This window comes from Xyrauchen texanus, chromosome 21 (genome assembly GCF_025860055.1).
Source record: "Xyrauchen texanus isolate HMW12.3.18 chromosome 21, RBS_HiC_50CHRs, whole genome shotgun sequence".
Classification (NCBI taxonomy): domain Eukaryota; kingdom Metazoa; phylum Chordata; class Actinopteri; order Cypriniformes; family Catostomidae; genus Xyrauchen; species Xyrauchen texanus.
Window position 1 is genome coordinate 29,649,306 of NC_068296.1, and position 18,523 is coordinate 29,667,828.

Genomic DNA, 18,523 nt, shown 5'->3' on the forward strand with positions numbered 1-18,523 from the left:
TTTGGCAAAATTACAGCTTAATTGTTAAATGACGACCAATAAAATATTCTGCTCACAAGTGACATTTACCTTGATTTTTCCTGCTTCCTCATCTCAAGCACACTTTACCGACACTTCTGTCAAGTACACTAACTTATGGAAAAGGGAAATATATATATACTTATATATATATATATATGGTTGTTTATTTTACTCTTTGTTTAGATTATCATAATTTTAAGCATGCGATAATTTGTATTTTTATTGAAAGTCTAGGTCTGGGACAAAGCTATACATAAAAGGCATTGGAAAAGTACCAAAACTAAATGATCAAGGCCTGATTAAACATTTTCCAAGTCAGTTTAAATTTGACTTTCATACAACAAAAAGAAAAAAAGTTGCAGTTTATATGATGATAATGATGAGTTTCAGATACAAAGACCAACAACACTTCCACAATAGAAAGAATGTTTATTGGATTGTGTATTTAATGTCTGGACATTTTACATCATAAAGAAAACAAATGATGAAGATGATGATGAAGGGGGACACTGCAGGATCTACACATCATTTCAACATTAGAAACTGACATTACAAATAAGAAACATCTTTACCTGTCTGTCATTCACAGGCAGCACACTGTTTCTGATTAATTAATAAATATATCCAGGAAAAGAGCAAAAAATTGATTGTGGAGTCTCAAAGAAGTGCGTGGAGCTCTGTATCTGAGCATGCTCAGTCTGTGCGTTTCAGGTGTCGGTGCGTTTGGCGGGTTTGGCAGTGAGGTGTTTCTCTCGCTCAATCTCTCTCTCTCTCTGCTGCTCTCTCTCTAGATCCTCCCGCTGTTTGTGCTGCTGCAGCTTCAGCGCGCGCTTCTATACACACATACACAAACACATAAGGTCAAAGGTCAAATGTAAACCGTGTGAAACATGGAACAAGTTAACCCAGGAATACATTATTCTGTAGTTTAGTTGAAATGCTCAAACCTTCAGTTTGGTCGTCTTGTCGTGCAGAATGATCATTTCTTTGCGAATATTCACTAGTTTGCTGTGATACACTTTCGCCTCTGTAAACTGAAACACATCAGTAGTGAGAAAAAAGAAAAGAATCGATGTTTGAAAGCTGCTTGAAACCATAGGATTAAAAACCCACCAGAGCATTCAGATCAATCATAGCGTTGCACTCGCGGAATTTGTTCACTTCTTGCTCCATAGTATCGAGCAAAATAACTTGATTTTGTCTAGGAAGAAGAGAAGATGAAAAATAGATGGAACATATCCACCACACATAAAACACGTTCACAGTATGTGGCATGTTCAGAATGGAATACTTGTCCAGAGATAAAGTTGATCATACGTAAGCTCCTGTAGGGCTCGTTTGGAGGTGTGTAATTCTGGCAGATAGTGCTGTATGAATCCATCTGTCAGTCTCTGTACTGTCTGTTCATTCACATGCAGAATATCCTGCAGCTCTACAGTTTCTTCTATCACACCAGACTCTGCAATAACATAAAGACTATATTTAAATTGGAATACAAGCCTAATACTGTACTTACTGCATACTCTGTAGTATACAGTTTCACATATACAGATCTAACAGTATTATGCTGCATTGTTGTCACATGTATGCAAGACCATTTCCACCACACTGAATAAAAAATAAAAATAGTGTTTTGGGAAGTCATTAGATTCAAGGTCATGTTTATGACATAAAAAGTCATAATTATCATGAGATAGTTAAATCATAATGACAGAATGATTAAAAGTCCAAATCTAGAGAAAAAGTCACGATTATGAGATATGTATCTGACAATTTTTACTTTTTATTCCATAATTATAACTTACTAAAGCATTTTTTAATGTGACGGAAACCGGCATCCATACACATGACCTCATTCATTGCATATTTAATTTGGCAGGTGCCGTCCAGTTATCATCTCAGAAATAAAGACGTAAACATGTCTTCACTTTTGTCAGTCTGACCAAATAATGAGTCGAGGAGAAATGTTTATTTCAATACAAGATAACCTGGTCTGTCTGTAGGGTTTAAAAGGCAGAAACTTGAAGTTTATAATTTTATAAAAACAATAATTCTTCTGTTAAAACTCAAGTATTATTTGAGCTGTAAAGTTGTTAAAATCGTCATTTTTACAGTCGTTTTAGGGTTTGTTGACATTAAAATGGTTGTTAATTGTAATAAAATTGGCTATAATTTTACACAGAAAATGTTAGCAAGTGATTTTATGATACTAAAATCATTTTTACAGGCATATTGTTAACATCTTATGGCTATACTTTTAAAACGGAGAGTATTTTAACGTTTACAGATTAGCCTCATTCACTTCCAGAGTAAGTGCCTGCAACCCAGATTTAGCTCTTTTTTTTTTTAAGAAAAGGAGGTATGAGTCGAAAATGTGTTTGGTGGTAATCAACATTATGCCACAAATGCATCTGATTGAGCATATTTTGTATTGAACCCGGAATGTTCATTTAAAAATCATGGTTGAAATTACTTCCTGTTCATTCGTCACACAAAAATGGATGGTCAAGTCGAGCACATTGCATTTTGAGATACAGTATATCACTCAGTGTGCACTGTTGTAAACTGCAGAATATAGTAGTAGGTTATGTACATACTGTGCACAGTATACATTAGGCATACTGCAGTAATAGTATGAGTAGTATGCTATTTCAAACATAGCCATGAATTGATCAATACAGGAAGTCGATGTGTTTAACAGCTTATTTACGATCACCTTTATCTGGACACGCGGCTTCATCTTCCTCCTCTTCCTCTTCATGTCTGTCCATCATCACTTCAGCTATTTAAAGTTTTACCAGCAACTATAAAACACAAAGTCAATCAGTTTCTCTCTGAATGCTCTGCATAAACTACAGTAATTCATCTGTGTGAGCATTAACACACGTGCGTATCACATCACTATTGATTTATTGAACACAAACCGTCTTCAGTGAATCAGTAAGTGATAATAAATGAAAATGTTTCCATGCGTCAGTGCTGCAGCACACAAACATCATGTGACCGCCGCTCATGTGACTGCAGATGGAAACACGACAAAGATGCTTTAAAAACACGACATGCGGCCACTCTGACTGCACTTCCATGTTAACGTTAGTTAATGCATTAGGAATCATGAACTAACTACGAACAATATATTTTCACAGCATTTATAATCTTTGTTAATGTTTGTTAATAAAAATACAATTGATCATTGTAAGTTCATGTTAGTACATAGTGCATTAACTCATGTTAACATATACAATTTGTGTTTTAAAATATGTTGAAATGAAGTTTAATAAATGCTCCAAAAGTATTGTTCATTGCTAGTTCATGTTAACTAATGTTATTATTATTATTAATGTTTTTATTTTCTAATTACTTTTAATAAAGGATAAACATGGCACAAATGAACCTTTTGGCCAATGGTACGAGAATCGAGAAACGTAGATGCCTGTCAACAAAACATCGAGACCCATCGTGATTTTGATAGATTTTTTTTCTCCCATTTTGTTGCTACGTTTTCGACATGGAGTTACAACAATAAAAGAAAAAAAAATATCTTCCTATAAACTTTTGCTGGTAAAATTGGTCACTTTTGGTCACTTTTCTTTAGTAGACTCGGTATGACTTTGAATAGTTAGTGAGGAGGGCCAGACCATCCTTCTGACATTATAGGAATATTCTGTGTTCAATTCAAGAAAAGATCATTCAACAGCATGTGTGGCATAATGTTGATTACTACATAAAAATTGTTTCGGCTTGTGCGTCCTTTCTTTAAAAATAGAGGTTACTGTGAAGCACTTAAAATGGAAGTGATTTGAGGGTTTAAAGGCAGGAATGTGAAGCTTATAATTTTATAAAAGCTCTTAAATTAATTCTTCTGTTAAAATGCATGTATTGTTGAGCTGTAAAGTTGTTTAAATCGTAATTTGTACAGTAATTTGGGGGTTTTAGAGGTTTGTTGGCATTACATTTTCAAGTTCTAAAATTGGCTATAAATTTACACAGAAAAGGTTAGTAAGCAATTTTATTACACTAAAATTATGTTAACACGCTATGCTTTTGAAAGAGTGAGTATTTTTGTAATGTTTACGGACTGGCCCCATTCACTTCCAATGTAAGTGCCTCAGTGTAACCCAAATGTTTGTTTGTCGTTTTGTTTCGTAAACAAGGGGGGAGGAGTCTAAATAAATATTTGTGGTAATCAAAATGACAACAAATGCTGTTGATTGAGCTTAACTTGTAGTGAATCCGGAATATTTCTTTAAGATATAGACCCTCAATTAAGTAGTAATACCTAAACACGGTTTATTTACTCGGTAAAGCCATTTCGCGTTTGTAGATTGGCGAGTGTAGCTTCATGCACTATGGATGGCCATCTGCTGGCCGTCAGGCGGTACTGCAGCAGTGTTGGGACGCGCGCAGAGTGGACACGCTAACTCGAAACACATTCACAACACACAGCCGGACTGTGACTCCAAAATCTGCTTGAACACCGCAATGGACGGAATCAGCAAACGTCAAACTTTAGGAAGGTTTGTGCTCATTTAATGACACACAGAAGTGATTTATTTAGTTGTTTGGTGTTTATTGTTAATAGAATAGCTGTTAGCTGCTAACAAGAGTGACATGTCTGTCCAGAATCACACATATACGTCACATATGTTCATTTCTATCAGAGAAAACGCTGTGATGTTATTAAGTTAATGAGCACATGACACTCATTTAATATAATAAAGTGTCAGGATTGTGCGCAATTCAGAATTGAATGTCAAAGGCCTTTTCAATTTCAGTTCAGTTCAGTTCTTGAATTTGTAGCAAACAAGATGCAGAATTGTAATTCTATGGAATTTTAAGGAAGTATTAAAATGGAATTCAAATAACTATTGTAAGTATATTTTAATAATACATTACATTTTACTGTATGAATCAACAGATTGAGTCTCAATAGATATAATTTTATGGACCTTTTGTGCTGCTGTATTCAAGTTTTGATGGCTCATTGTTTTGACAGTGTTGAGTGTTAGAGAAATGTGCCTAATGAATTAAGTTTGCTTATGTATTGTACATATAAGGTTATAAATAAGCAGAACTAGTCAAAATTAATTATATATGTTTTGTCACAAAACATATTCCAATTTAACCTGTGCGATGTGGCCTTTTCAAACCAAATTCACTCTCATGAATTGAAAGAGAGTAAATACTTCCAATCCTTGTTTATGTGTGTGTAAAGTGTGTTTGTTGTGTTACAGGTAACCTACAGTGATGATGCTCAAGAGACTGGCTGTCAAATATCCTGCAGCCGCACACATAGATTGATCTTCAGTCAGTTATTCTGAATATTTATATTTTACTGTCAGTGAGTGTATACGCAGAGATGTCTGGCTCAAATCTTATTGGACGTGTGAGGTCAGCGTTCCGCCGGCAGCCGGACAGCTGGCATCTCAGTGACACGGCCGCATTTGATTTCTCTGATGAACTGGATGACGATGACATGCCAAAGTTCAACCGTCTAAAGGTAGTTGTGTCCGGAGACGTGGATGAGTTCCCTGTGGCTGCACACAATGGCTCGGCGGTCAACACGCTTGTGGTGGATGATGATGACTCGCTTCTGGGCTCGTCATCGAGTCTCGGGAGCCCTCCTGTGACAACAGACCCCTGCGAGAGCTGCAGGACGTCAAGAGAACACAACAAACGCAGAAGAGTCATGAGGAAACTGGGCTTTGCTGCACTGTTGTACTTCCTGTTCATGGTCGGTGAGCTGATTGGTAAGCAGATGCCCCTCAGAGACAATGTGTGACATTCATTTGACTTTTGTTTGTTTGTCATTTGATTTTTGTTTAACTGTGTTTGACTTTCATTGACTGTGGTTTGACTTGTTTGTCTGTCATTTGCATTTTATTTAACTGTGGTTTGACCTTTGTTTTATGCTTGTTTGTCTGTACTTTCACTTTTATTTGACTGGATTGACTTGTTTGTCTGTCATATGACTTAAGTTTAACTGTGGTTTAACTTTTGTTTGACGGTTGATTGTCTAGTTTGACATTCATTTGACTGTTTTGACATGTTTGTCTGTCATTTCACTTGTTTAACTGTGGTTTGACTTTCGTTTGACAGTTGTGTGTCTGTAGTTTGACTTTAGTTTGACTGTGGTTTGACTTGTTTGTCTGTCATTTGCATTTTATTTAACTGTGGTTTGACCTTCGTTTTATGGTTGTTTGTCTGTACTTTGACTTTTATTTGACTGTGGATCGACTTGTTTGTCTTCCATTTGACTTGTTTAACTGTGGTTTGACTTTCATTTGGTGTTTTTTTTTTTTATCTGTACTTCGACTAATTTGACTGGATTGACTTGTTTGTCTGTAGTTTGACTTTTGTTTGGCTGTTGTTTTACTTTTGTTTAACTATGACTTGTCTGTAGTTTGACATTTTTTAACTATGGTGTGTCTTTTAGGTGGGTATATGGCGAACAGTCTGGCCATCATGACGGATGCACTGCACATGTTGACAGATCTCATTGGGATTATAATTTCACTGCTGGCACTCTGGCTGTCCGCAAAACCACCAACATACAGATTCACATTCGGCCTCCATCGGCTTGGTAATCAACTCGTCTTGTCTTGTCCCATCTTGACTTCTTGTGAAATGGCATACACTGTATATGTTACAGGATAATTACAAGTGTGTCATACCTGTATGTGTGTGTGTGTTCAGAGGTGTTGTCTGCAGGTATCAGTGTGTTGTTGATCTATATTCTGACGGGTGTGTTAGTGAATGAAGCTGCACAGAGAACCATTCATCAGGATTTCATGATAGATGGAGACGTGATGTTGATCACAGCTGCTGTTGGCGTTGCCGTCAACCTGGTGTGAGTCTGAAATGTTCATCAACTTAAACAAGCACACAAATACACGCTTACTAAACTTAATACTGAGAAAACAACATGCTAAATTTAAAGTTGGAAATTTCCTCTTTTCTATTGATAGTTAGATCAACTGTGTTCTTGTTGCCACAAATGAGCTTTCACTTTAGTTAGAAAGCATCTGGCAAGCTAAACAAATGTCTGTACACCACTCTAAGTGGTTTACACTGCACATGCTCTTGAATTCTAAAACGGCTAAATTAAGCGCAACAAAATGGAACAGAACACAGGGCTCTAAAAGTTTAAAAATAGAACTTTTTAACTTGACCCGCTATTTATAAAACACAGAGCTCATGTCACAAGATGCTAAAAAAACAGTGAGATGTGATGCAAGGCCAAAGACTCATTGTGATGATGAACCAAGAGTTAAAAAAAAGCACAGACAAAATGCAAGAACACATCCTGTGTGAATGCCCCTACTCTCCTTAACTAAAATTTGACATCTACTCTATAACTATCTAGAACCGCTGTTAATCGCAACAGAAGCACTGTTAATTGCTCTAGGACATTGTAGGACTGCTGGTAATCATTCTAGAACCCTCTAAAACTGTTCCGGAGCATTCTAAATGTCCTCTCCGCCACGGAAGTTTTCAGTTGCTGGTGTTTTTCTCATCTTTGTGGATCTCTGTGATCTGTTATTGTTGTTTTTTTGGGATGTCACTGTATATTAACTCACTGCAGTGATGCTAATATCAGTTCATAGAAACACAGTTTGTTTAAAATAATTTTCTAAAATCTTGTTTGATGCTTGTTTGATTTCTTTAAAGCTTTTATGGCTTTGACTTGGCCAGAGATTTTATGGGTCGTAAACAGGTTGAAAGTCTTTAAGTGTCATGTTTGATTCTGTCCCTCTTTGTGTCCTGCATGTTTCCTCTCTCTATCTCTCATACACATACACACAAACACACAGCAAGTGTGTATCTCATAACAGGCACATATATGCTGCAGTCTGAATAAACACTTCATGTAGGGTCTCACATCTGTGAGTGTGTGTTTTGTGGTTGTTTAGGATGGGGCTTCTCCTTAACCAAACAGGACATCTTCACTCTCACTCACATGGCCACACCCACTCACATGGGTCACCGGGCCGAGGCCAGGATCAGGGTCAGCAGGGTCATGGGAGCCTGGCAGTGCGAGCGGCCTTCATACACGCTCTGGGTGATCTCGTTCAGAGTGTTGGTGTTCTCATTGCTGCGTACATCGTCAGGTTTAAGGTACGACTGCGGAGAGCTGATCACATGATCATGTGCACTTTAACACTTTAGGTTGTGTGACTTTTTAACAAGAAGCTGAGCTGATTTTTGATTTTCTGTAGGACTGTCAGTTATAAAAGCTCCAGATATCAAACTGACTTTATAAAATAAGAATAAACACTCACATGCATAACACAGCTATGGAGTTGCTGATACTGTGTATTTGTGTGTCAGCCGGAGTATAAGCTGGCAGATCCATTGTGTACGTACCTGTTCTCGGTGCTAGTGCTGTTCAGCACGTTCCAAATCATCAGAGACACTGGAATCATTCTACTGGAGGGTGAGCAACAGAGTGTGTGTATGTCTGTCTGTCTGTCTGTTAGTCTGTCTCTCTGCCGGTCGCCCTCTGTTTGTGTGTCTGTCTATCTGTCCGTCTGTGCTTATGATGGAGCGTATCACATTTGTGCATTGTTGCTGTAACCGGCATTGTCCTGTGTTTCCACATTGTGTGTGCAGATAATAATGAGACCAGATGCCAGTATGAAAACTCAAACTTAGCTTGTTTAATGTCTGCTGTGGATCTGTGTAGATGCATCAAAGGATGCGTTTTAATGAATGGATTGTCCCGTGAAATCATTCCTCTCAGTCTAAATGTCTACGGCAAGCGCTTCAGGGCAACACCTTTCAAAATTCCCACATTTAACTTAGTGTAAAAATCAAATATTTCACAACACATACTATTTAAGGATATACCACAATATGGTGAAATTAACTTTATATTCATATGATTTTTACAACAAAAAAAATGTACGAATATTTAAAGAGGAATTGTAATATCTTCTATATAGCTCATGGTAAAGCTGTATAATTTATACTCCATCTGTTTGCAATTTGGAACAAAAGACAACTATGTTTGTGGTCATTTTTTTTTATTCTAGTAAACTTCAGATCCTATGTTTTGCACATAGAATTATCGTATCACATATCGCACTATCCTACAACATATTGCATATCGCAATTTTCCTCCGTATCATGTAGCCCTACTGTCTGCCTGCCTGCCTCCCTGTCAGTCTCTCTTTGTCTGTCTGTCTGCCTGTCTGCGTCTCTATGTCTGTTAGACTTTAATGACTCTAGTCTGTGAGTCTCTATGCTGAATGGGTCCAGAGTCATATGCTAACAGTGTTTGTTAATGCGTGTTCAGGCGTGCCGCGTCATGTGGATGTGTCATGTATCAGAGCTGACTTGCTGAAGCTGCAGTATGTGGAGCGTGTGGAGGAACTCAAGCTCTGGGCCCTTACAGCTGATAAAACCTCAGCAATTGTTCACCTGCAGCTTGGTGAGACACCAAACCTTCAAACCTGGTCACTCTTTTGTCATTTATAAATATTATCAACTTCATAAGCTCACATATACACTGAAATATGTATCAGAATTATGAGTTCATATGAAACCTTACATTTTACTGAGATCTGACAGCATGAAACGTAACAACAAAAAGCACATGACAAACCAAACAAGGTATTCATGAAAAGAACAAATGTGACGTTGGCCTGATTGCTTGTACGTCTGTCACTGTTGTGTGTTCAGCGCCGGGGAGTGCGGGTAACTGGGAGGATGTGCAGTCGAATGCGCGGCGCCTGCTGATAAAGTCACACGGGGTTACGCATTGCACGGTGCAGCTGCAGACGCAGAGGCAGGGGGCACCACGGTCCTGCACACACTGTCTCACACAGCGTGCCTGAAAACAGTAATGTTGTCTGTCTCTCTCTCTCTCACACAGACACATCCACACAAGATGAGAGAGAGAGAGATAGATGGGTAAACTGACATGTTGACCCGGCAGGGTTTTAAATGATTGTCTAGCAGCTTTTTTCTATTATGAATATTGACCTCATTTTTTATATGTCTTTAATATAAATCTCCATAACACAGAAACAGACCCAGTTTGCTTTTGTTTAGTATTATGAATTTATCTTTCAGTGAGGAACTCTAACAGCTTGAGTGTGTGTTTTATGTCTTTTGGGTGAATCTAATGAAGAACATTTCCAGGTCACATTTAACCTCAGAATGAAAAGGACAACATGAGAAATTATATTTTGCACAGAGAAACATTTGTGTTTTTACTTTTTGAAATAACTTTCATTACAATTTAGCACCACCTCCCCACTCCAATTTCCCATTACTATAACTATATATACATATATATATGTATGTATGTGTGCACTTTATTTATTTTTTATTTGGGATGAAATATGATCTGGTATGTCCTTGACAGGGAACATAATCCAAACCCTCTATGTGCATGTGTGTTCCCTGTGAGTGTATGTGTGCATGAGTATGTGTTCGCGGTCCTCTCATATCTGGACTGGTACTGCCTGCAGTTGAATTACTTTTTCATTTCAACAGGATAAATATTGTTTTTTGTGAGTTTAACACATTTAGAATAATTTTCTTCATATATTTGAGTGCCAACAACAAAAGCTACAGATTGAATATAACATTATTTAAATATCAATAGTGACTTTCATCAGTGTTTGGCCGTTTTATTATTTTTGTAGACTTTTGGTTATTGTTTTTTACAATGATTAATTTACACTGACTGTTGAAGCGCTTGATAGATTTTAAACACCTGCATTCTGTATTCATGTGTGGTACAGCTGTCATTGCACACCCACACCACAAGATGGTGCATTTATTGTTTGAAAGTGAAGGTGGGACAGCGATCTTTTTTTCTTCTTCTCTCGTTTATGCCTAATGAATAAGAGGTATTAGATATAGTCACTGTAATTACATAATTTACATTGCCAGACAATATTTTTTTACATAACTTTACATGTTTTCAGAACTTTTTGTTATTTCTTTTTTCAAAAGGTGTATACTGTAAACAGTCATTTATAAAATGAAAGAAATTTGGTTAGCAATGAAAAATGAAGCATTTTTCCTTGTGTATGTGGTATAATTCCAATAAAACAAAACAATCAACTGTACTTTATATTTTGTTTTTTACATTACCTTCAAAATAAAACACGTCAAATAAACAAATTTTGATCACACATCCCGATTTTCTTTTAATACATGTATCTAAATCCTTCCCAAATAATCTTAAATAAATACAATAAAACATATGAAGAATTGTTTCTTTCTCAAATTATCAGAATTTGCAGGTACAGTGCATTCAGAAAGTATTCAGACCCCTTCATTTTTTCACATTTTGTTATGTTGCAGCCTTATGCTAATATGCTTTAAATTATTTACTTTTTCACATCAATCTACACTCCTGTGATGAGGAACTTTTTTTTTTTTTTTTGATAACTTTGCAAATTTCTCAAAAAGAAAAAACTGAAATATCACATTGACATAAGTATTCAGACCCTTAACTCTGTACTTAGTTGAAGCACCTTTGGCAGCGATTACAGACACAAGTCTTTTTGGGTATGATGCAACAAGCTTTGTGCACCTGGATTTGGGGATTTTCTGCCATTCTTCTCAGCAGATCCTCTCAAGTTTTGTCAGGTTAAATGGGGACCCTTGGTGGACAGCCATTTTCAGATCTTTCCAAAGATGTTCAATTGTGTTCAAGTCCGGTCTCTGGCTGGGCCACTCAAGGACATTTGCAAAGCTGTCCCAAGCCCCTCTTGTGTTATCTTGGCTGTGTGCTTAGTATCATAGTCCTGTTGGAGGTTAAAACTTCAGCCCAGTCTGAGGTCTTGTGCGCAGTGAACCAGGTTTTCATTAAGGATATCTCTGTATTTTTCTGTGTTCAGCTTTCCTTCAACCCTGACCAGTCCCCAGTCTCTTCCGCTGAAAAACACCCCACAGCATGATGCTACCACCACTATGCTTCACTGTTGGGATAATATTGCGCATGTGCTGAGCAGTGTCTGTTTCCTCCAGACATGATGCCTAGAATTGAGGCCAAACAGTTCATTCTTCATTTCATCAGACCAGAGAATCTTGTTTCTCAGAGTCTGAGAGTCCTTTAGGTGCTTGTACTGTCTTGTACTGAGGAGTGGCTTTCGTCTCGCCACTATAAAGCCCAGATTGGTGGAGTGTTGCAGTGATGGTTGTCCTTCTGCAAGTTTCTCCCATCTCCACACATGATCTCTAGTACTCAACCAGAGTGACCATCGGGTTTTTGTTCACGTCTCTTATGAAGGCCCTTCTCCCCCAATTGCTTAGTTTGGCCAGGTGGCCAGCTCTAGGAAGAGTCCTGGTTGTTCCAAACTTCTTCCATTTAAGAATTATAGAGGCCACTGTGCTCTTGGGAACCTTCAATGCAGCAAAACAAAATGTGTACCCTTCCCCAGATCTGTACCTCGACACAATCCTGTCCCTGAGCTCTGCAGGCAGTTCCTTTGACCTCATGGCTTGGGTTTTGCTCTGATATGCATTTTCAGCTGTGAGACCTTATATAAACAGGTGTGTGCTTTTCCAAATCATGTCCAACAAATTGAATTTGCCACAGGTGGACACTAATCAAAGTGTAGAAACATCTCCAAGATGATCCAGAGAAATTGTATGCACCTGAGATAAATGTCATGTGTCCTAGCAAAGGGTCTGAATACTTATGTCAATGTGATATTTCACTTTTTTATTTTTGTATACATTTGCATAGTGGGGGTGTGGTTGAGCTTGTTAATGGAGAGCGAGATGAAAACGGTAAGGATCATCACCTGTCAGTGATTGTTTCTAACAGCTGTTTGTCATTGCAGTGAGAGTGGAGACGGAGTTAAAAGCGAGCCAGATGCCGCACACACCCTCTGTGCCTCTGTGGCTTTGACAGAGTGTTTTTGTTCTGATTAGTAAATAAACATACAATTTAAGTTGAAGTTTACCGTTACCGATTCCTCGTTTCTCAACCCAAGAACCCGATTATTTTACACTGGTTTTAGCTTAATCATTATGGGTTATGGAGTGTAGATTGATGTGAAAAAAATAAATAATAATTTAAAGCGTTTTAACATAAGGCTGAAACACAACAAAATGTGAAAAAATGAAGGGGTCTGAATACTTTCTGAATGCACTGTATATGAAATGTTCAGTTTAAATCTTTCCAAGATAGGTTTGGCTGGATTAATCTTATGCATTATTTTGTATGATATTTCTTTAACTTTGTTGAGACAAAACTGATTCTGTATTTTACATGCTTCGTCCCTAGATGTACATACTGCCTAATAAAGAAGACCATAAAATCTTGCTGCAAGAAATGAAACAGAGCTAAGAGTGTTCCTTATTACCTTATTGCTACACTTATGTTTTAAAACATCAACATTTTAATATAAAAATGTTTACAAATATCACTGATGTTGACTTCCACTGAAAATGTATTTCTTAAAAGTAGTAGTGCAGTTTTTGTAATTGCATCAAGAACTATGGCAAAATGAATTTTTTCCAGAAATTCCTCCTAGACTGCAATCATTGGTGGTGTTCAAGTCAAGCATCACTAATACTATTAATTTTTCATACTTGATTAATTTTTTTTGTAATCTGATACTATATTACAGTTAATGATTTGTGAGTTCAGTCCTGTTTCAAGGACAGTGATGATGCTGGAGAGGGATTTTAGCCACTTAGTATCTCTGTCAACAGGAAGTGATGATGTCACACAAGAACTGAGACAGGAACCAATAAGGCTAATTATTTAAAGGGAAATTTCACTCAAAAATTTAAATTCTCTCATTATTTACTCACCCTCATGCCATCTTTGTACTTTGAAGCTCCAAAAGCACATAAAGGGAGCATAAAAGTAACCCATTAGACTCCAGTGGTTAAATCCATATCTTATGATAGGTGTGGGTGAGAAACAGATCAATATAAAGTGCTTTTTTACTATAAATTCTCCTCCCTGCCCAGTAGGTGGTGTTGTGCATGAAGAATGTGAAGATTGATCTGTTTATCATCCACACCATATCATATCGCTTCTGAAGACATGGATTAAACCACTGGAGTCAAATGAATTACCTTTATCCTGCATTATGTGATTTTTTTTTGATAACTTTGCAAATTTCTCAAAAAGAAAAAACTGAAATATCACATTGACATAAGTATTCAGACCCTTAACTCTGTACTTAGTTGAAGCACCTTTGGCAGCGATTACAGACACAAGTCTTTTTGGGTATGATGCAACAAGCTTTGTGCACCTGGATTTGGGGATTTTCTGCCATTCTTCTCAGCAGATCCTCTCAAGTTTTGTCAGGTTAAATGGGGACCCTTGGTGGACAGCCATTTTCAGATCTTTCCAAAGATGTTCAATTGTGTTCAAGTCCGGTCTCTGGCTGGGCCACTCAAGGACATTTGCAAAGCTGTCCCAAGCCCCTCTTGTGTTATCTTGGCTGTGTGCTTAGTATCATAGTCCTGTTGGAGGTTAAAACTTCAGCCCAGTCTGAGGTCTTGTGCGCAGTGAACCAGGTTTTCATTAAGGATATCTCTGTATTTTTCTGTGTTCAGCTTTCCTTCAACCCTGACCAGTCCCCCAGTCTCTTCCGCTGAAAAACACCCCACAGCATGATGCTACCACCACTATGCTTCACTGTTGGGATAATATTGCGCATGTGCTGAGCAGTGTCTGTTTCCTCCAGACATGATGCCTAGAATTGAGGCCAAACAGTTCATTCTTCATTTCATCAGACCAGAGAATCTTGTTTCTCAGAGTCTGAGAGTCCTTTAGGTGCTTGTACTGTCTTGTACTGAGGAGTGGCTTTCGTCTCGCCACTATAAAGCCCAGATTGGTGGAGTGTTGCAGTGATGGTTGTCCTTCTGCAAGTTTCTCCCATCTCCACACATGATCTCTAGTACTCAACCAGAGTGACCATCGGGTTTTTGTTCACGTCTCTTATGAAGGCCCTTCTCCCCAATTGCTTAGTTTGGCCAGGTGGCCAGCTCTAGGAAGAGTCCTGGTTGTTCCAAACTTCTTCCATTTAAGAATTATAGAGGCCACTGTGCTCTTGGGAACCTTCAATGCAGCAAAACAAAATGTGTACCCTTCCCCAGATCTGTACCTCGACACAATCCTGTCCCTGAGCTCTGCAGGCAGTTCCTTTGACCTCATGGCTTGGGTTTTGCTCTGATATGCATTTTCAGCTGTGAGACCTTATATAAACAGGTGTGTGCTTTTCCAAATCATGTCCAACAAATTGAATTTGCCACAGGTGGACACTAATCAAAGTGTAGAAACATCTCCAAGATGATCCAGAGAAATTGTATGCACCTGAGATAAATGTCATGTGTCCTAGCAAAGGGTCTGAATACTTATGTCAATGTGATATTTCACTTTTTTATTTTTGTATACATTTGCATAGTGGGGGTGTGGTTGAGCTTGTTAATGGAGAGCGAGATGAAAACGGTAAGGATCATCACCTGTCAGTGATTGTTTCTAACAGCTGTTTGTCATTGCAGTGAGAGTGGAGACGGAGTTAAAAGCGAGCCAGATGCCGCACACACCCTCTGTGCCTCTGTGGCTTTGACAGAGTGTTTTTGTTCTGATTAGTAAATAAACATACAATTTAAGTTGAAGTTTACCGTTACCGATTCCTCGTTTCTCAACCCAAGAACCCGATTATTTTACACTGGTTTTAGCTTAATCATTATGGGTTATGGAGTGTAGATTGATGTGAAAAAATAAATAATAATTTAAAGCGCTTTTAACATAAGGCTGAAACACAACAAAATGTGAAAAAATGAAGGGGTCTGAATACTTTCTGAATGCACTGTATATGAAATGTTCAGTTTAAATCTTTCCAAGATAGGTTTGGCTGGATTAATCTTATGCATTATTTTGTATGATATTTCTTTAACTTTGTTGAGACAAAACTGATTCTGTATTTTACATGCTTCGTCCCTAGATGTACATACTGCCTAATAAAGAAGACCATAAAATCTTGCTGCAAGAAATGAAACAGAGCTAAGAGTGTTCCTTATTACCTTATTGCTACACTTATGTTTTAAAACATCAACATTTTAATATAAAAATGTTTACAAATATCACTGATGTTGACTTCCACTGAAAATGTATTTCTTAAAAGTAGTAGTGCAGTTTTTGTAATTGCATCAAGAACTATGGCAAAATGAATTTTTTCCAGAAATTCCTCCTAGACTGCAATCATTGGTGGTGTTCAAGTCAAGCATCACTAATACTATTAATTTTTCATACTTGATTAATTTTTTTTGTAATCTGATACTATATTACAGTTAATGATTTGTGAGTTCAGTCCTGTTTCAAGGACAGTGATGATGCTGGAGAGGGATTTTAGCCACTTAGTATCTCTGTCAACAGGAAGTGATGATGTCACACAAGAACTGAGACAGGAACCAATAAGGCTAATTATTTAAAGGGAAATTTCACTCAAAAATTTAAATTCTCTCATTATTTACTCACCCTCATGCCATCTTTGTACTTTGAAGCTCCAAAAAGCACATAAAGGGAGCATAAAAGTAACCCATTAGACTCCAGTGGTTAAATCCATATCTTATGATAGGTGTGGGTGAGAAACAGATCAATATAAAGTGCTTTTTTACTATAAATTCTCCTCCCTGCCCAGTAGGTGGTGTTGTGCATGAAGAATGTGAAGATTGATCTGTTTATCATCCACACCATATCATATCGCTTCTGAAGACATGGATTAAACCACTGGAGTCAAATGAATTACCTTTATCCTGCATTATGTGATTTTTGGACCTTCAAAGTTCTGGCCACCATTCACTTACACTGTATGGACCTACAGAGCTGAGATATTCTTCTAAAAATCTTCATTTTTGTTCAGCTGAATAAAGAAAGTCATACACATCTGGGATGACATGAGTGTGAGTAAATTCTTAGAACGTTTTTTAAGTTTCAACATGTAAACCTGTTAACAAAACGTTTGTTGCATGATTACAATGTCCAAAACTAGTTTCTAAATGCAGGTTTTATAAAAAGTGGTTTTGGTCCGTTGCATCTCCGGTGTTCAGTTGTTTTGGTTGTCGTCTCATGAGGAACTGTAATGAGCCACACATTCAATCACATGACTGCCGGCATTTCATGTAGTACTGAGTCACGTACACAGCACACAAAGACACTCTGAGGAGATGAGCAGCAGTTTCAAACCTGAACTCATCTTATTCTTGTGTATCTAATAATTAACACAAACATGTGTACTTATAGAATGTGAGCAGATGGGAAAGTACATTATGATGAAGGGAGTTTGTTTTGGAGGATGTGTGTGAGGGAAGGAGGAAGTTTCAGAGGTGTGAATGTATCTACAGTATCAGTAGATAGTTATAATTACATAGATAGTTACATCACATTTAATCATCAGCTTGATTTCATTTAATGTGATAAAGTGAGTTAAACTGGGTTCTTCAGGAGGTGAACATTTAAACTCAAGCACAGTGAACAGAGACTGTATTCATGTGAATTAAACTGCTTTATTTGTGTTTGATGAGAGATTCAACCAACTGTGTTTCTGTTTAAAGATATAGTTCACCCAAAAATGAAGATTCTCTTATAATTTACTTACTCTCATGCCATTATGTGCTTGACTTTCTTTCTTCTACAGAACACAAATTAAGATTTTTAGAAGAATATGGTAGGACAGTACAATGCAAGTGAATGGTGACCAAATCTTTGAAGCTCCAAATAGCACATAAAGGTGGCATAAAAGCAATCCATATGAATCCAGTGGTTTAATCCATGTCTTCTGAAGTGATCCAGTCAGTTTTGGGTGAATATGGACCAAAATATAACACATTTTCACTGTACCCCTTGACAGCATTATTATACATTAATAATACATTATTAACAAGGACATGAAACATACAATAATAATCCACTGCAGACTGTTGTTGAAATGATCTTCACCTCCTTCCTCTTATTGAGCATTTGTAGAAATCCAGACATCTTTCACATGCTATGAGCTATCCTATATAGAAAACAAGATCTGCAATGATTTGTTAATATTCAGCTGTAATATAGTGCCTGTATTGAGAATCAAAAGATAATAATCAAATGAAACATGATGAGTGTGAAGTGACCTGTGATGAAGTTGAAGATGCAGCATCATGACTGCGCTAAACGCATCCAAAACGCGTTCAAAGGCACGTACAGAGGCGCATCACTTCGCCACATATTTACACTTACACTTCACCTGGAAACTGAAACTGTGTCTACAGCACTGAACTGTCTGTGCCACCTGCTGACTTAAAAGAATATGTCATCTTCAAAACGAGTTAAGCTCAATCGACAGCAATTGTGGTATATTGACTACCACAACAAAATAATAATATTCAAGGTTACAGTGAAGGCAATTACAATGAAAGTGAATGGGGACTATTTTTGGAAGGTTTAAAGACAGAAATGTGAAGCATATAGTTTTATAAAGCATACTTTTTACTTTTGTTGTTGTTTTAAATCGTCAGTTTTACAGTTGTT

General features: G+C 37.4%; 2 protein-coding genes across 2 annotated transcripts; one reads left to right on the top strand and one right to left on the bottom strand.

The window, feature by feature from the left end:
• Nucleotides 1-436: 436 nt before the first annotated feature.
• bloc1s6 (biogenesis of lysosomal organelles complex-1, subunit 6, pallidin) lies at nt 437-3,033 on the bottom strand. The gene is made up of 6 exons (XM_052152686.1): nt 2,946-3,033; nt 2,738-2,825; nt 1,339-1,480; nt 1,135-1,222; nt 969-1,055; nt 437-854 (listed from the first exon to the last, which is right to left on the bottom strand). The coding sequence occupies exons 2-6, from the start codon at nt 2,793-2,795 to the stop codon at nt 729-731; spliced, it is 501 nt and encodes a 166-aa protein (XP_052008646.1). The 5' UTR covers nt 2,796-2,825; nt 2,946-3,033; the 3' UTR covers nt 437-728.
• Nucleotides 3,034-4,421: 1,388 nt separating this feature from the next.
• On the top strand, nt 4,422-11,413 carry LOC127661649 (zinc transporter 4-like). Its single transcript, XM_052152459.1, has 8 exons — nt 4,422-4,538; nt 5,256-5,771; nt 6,458-6,604; nt 6,718-6,871; nt 7,935-8,139; nt 8,353-8,458; nt 9,320-9,454; nt 9,706-11,413. Exons 2-8 carry the CDS (start codon nt 5,381-5,383, stop codon nt 9,858-9,860), a joined length of 1,293 nt encoding a protein of 430 aa, XP_052008419.1. The 5' UTR covers nt 4,422-4,538; nt 5,256-5,380; the 3' UTR covers nt 9,861-11,413.
• Nucleotides 11,414-18,523: the final 7,110 nt, after the last annotated feature.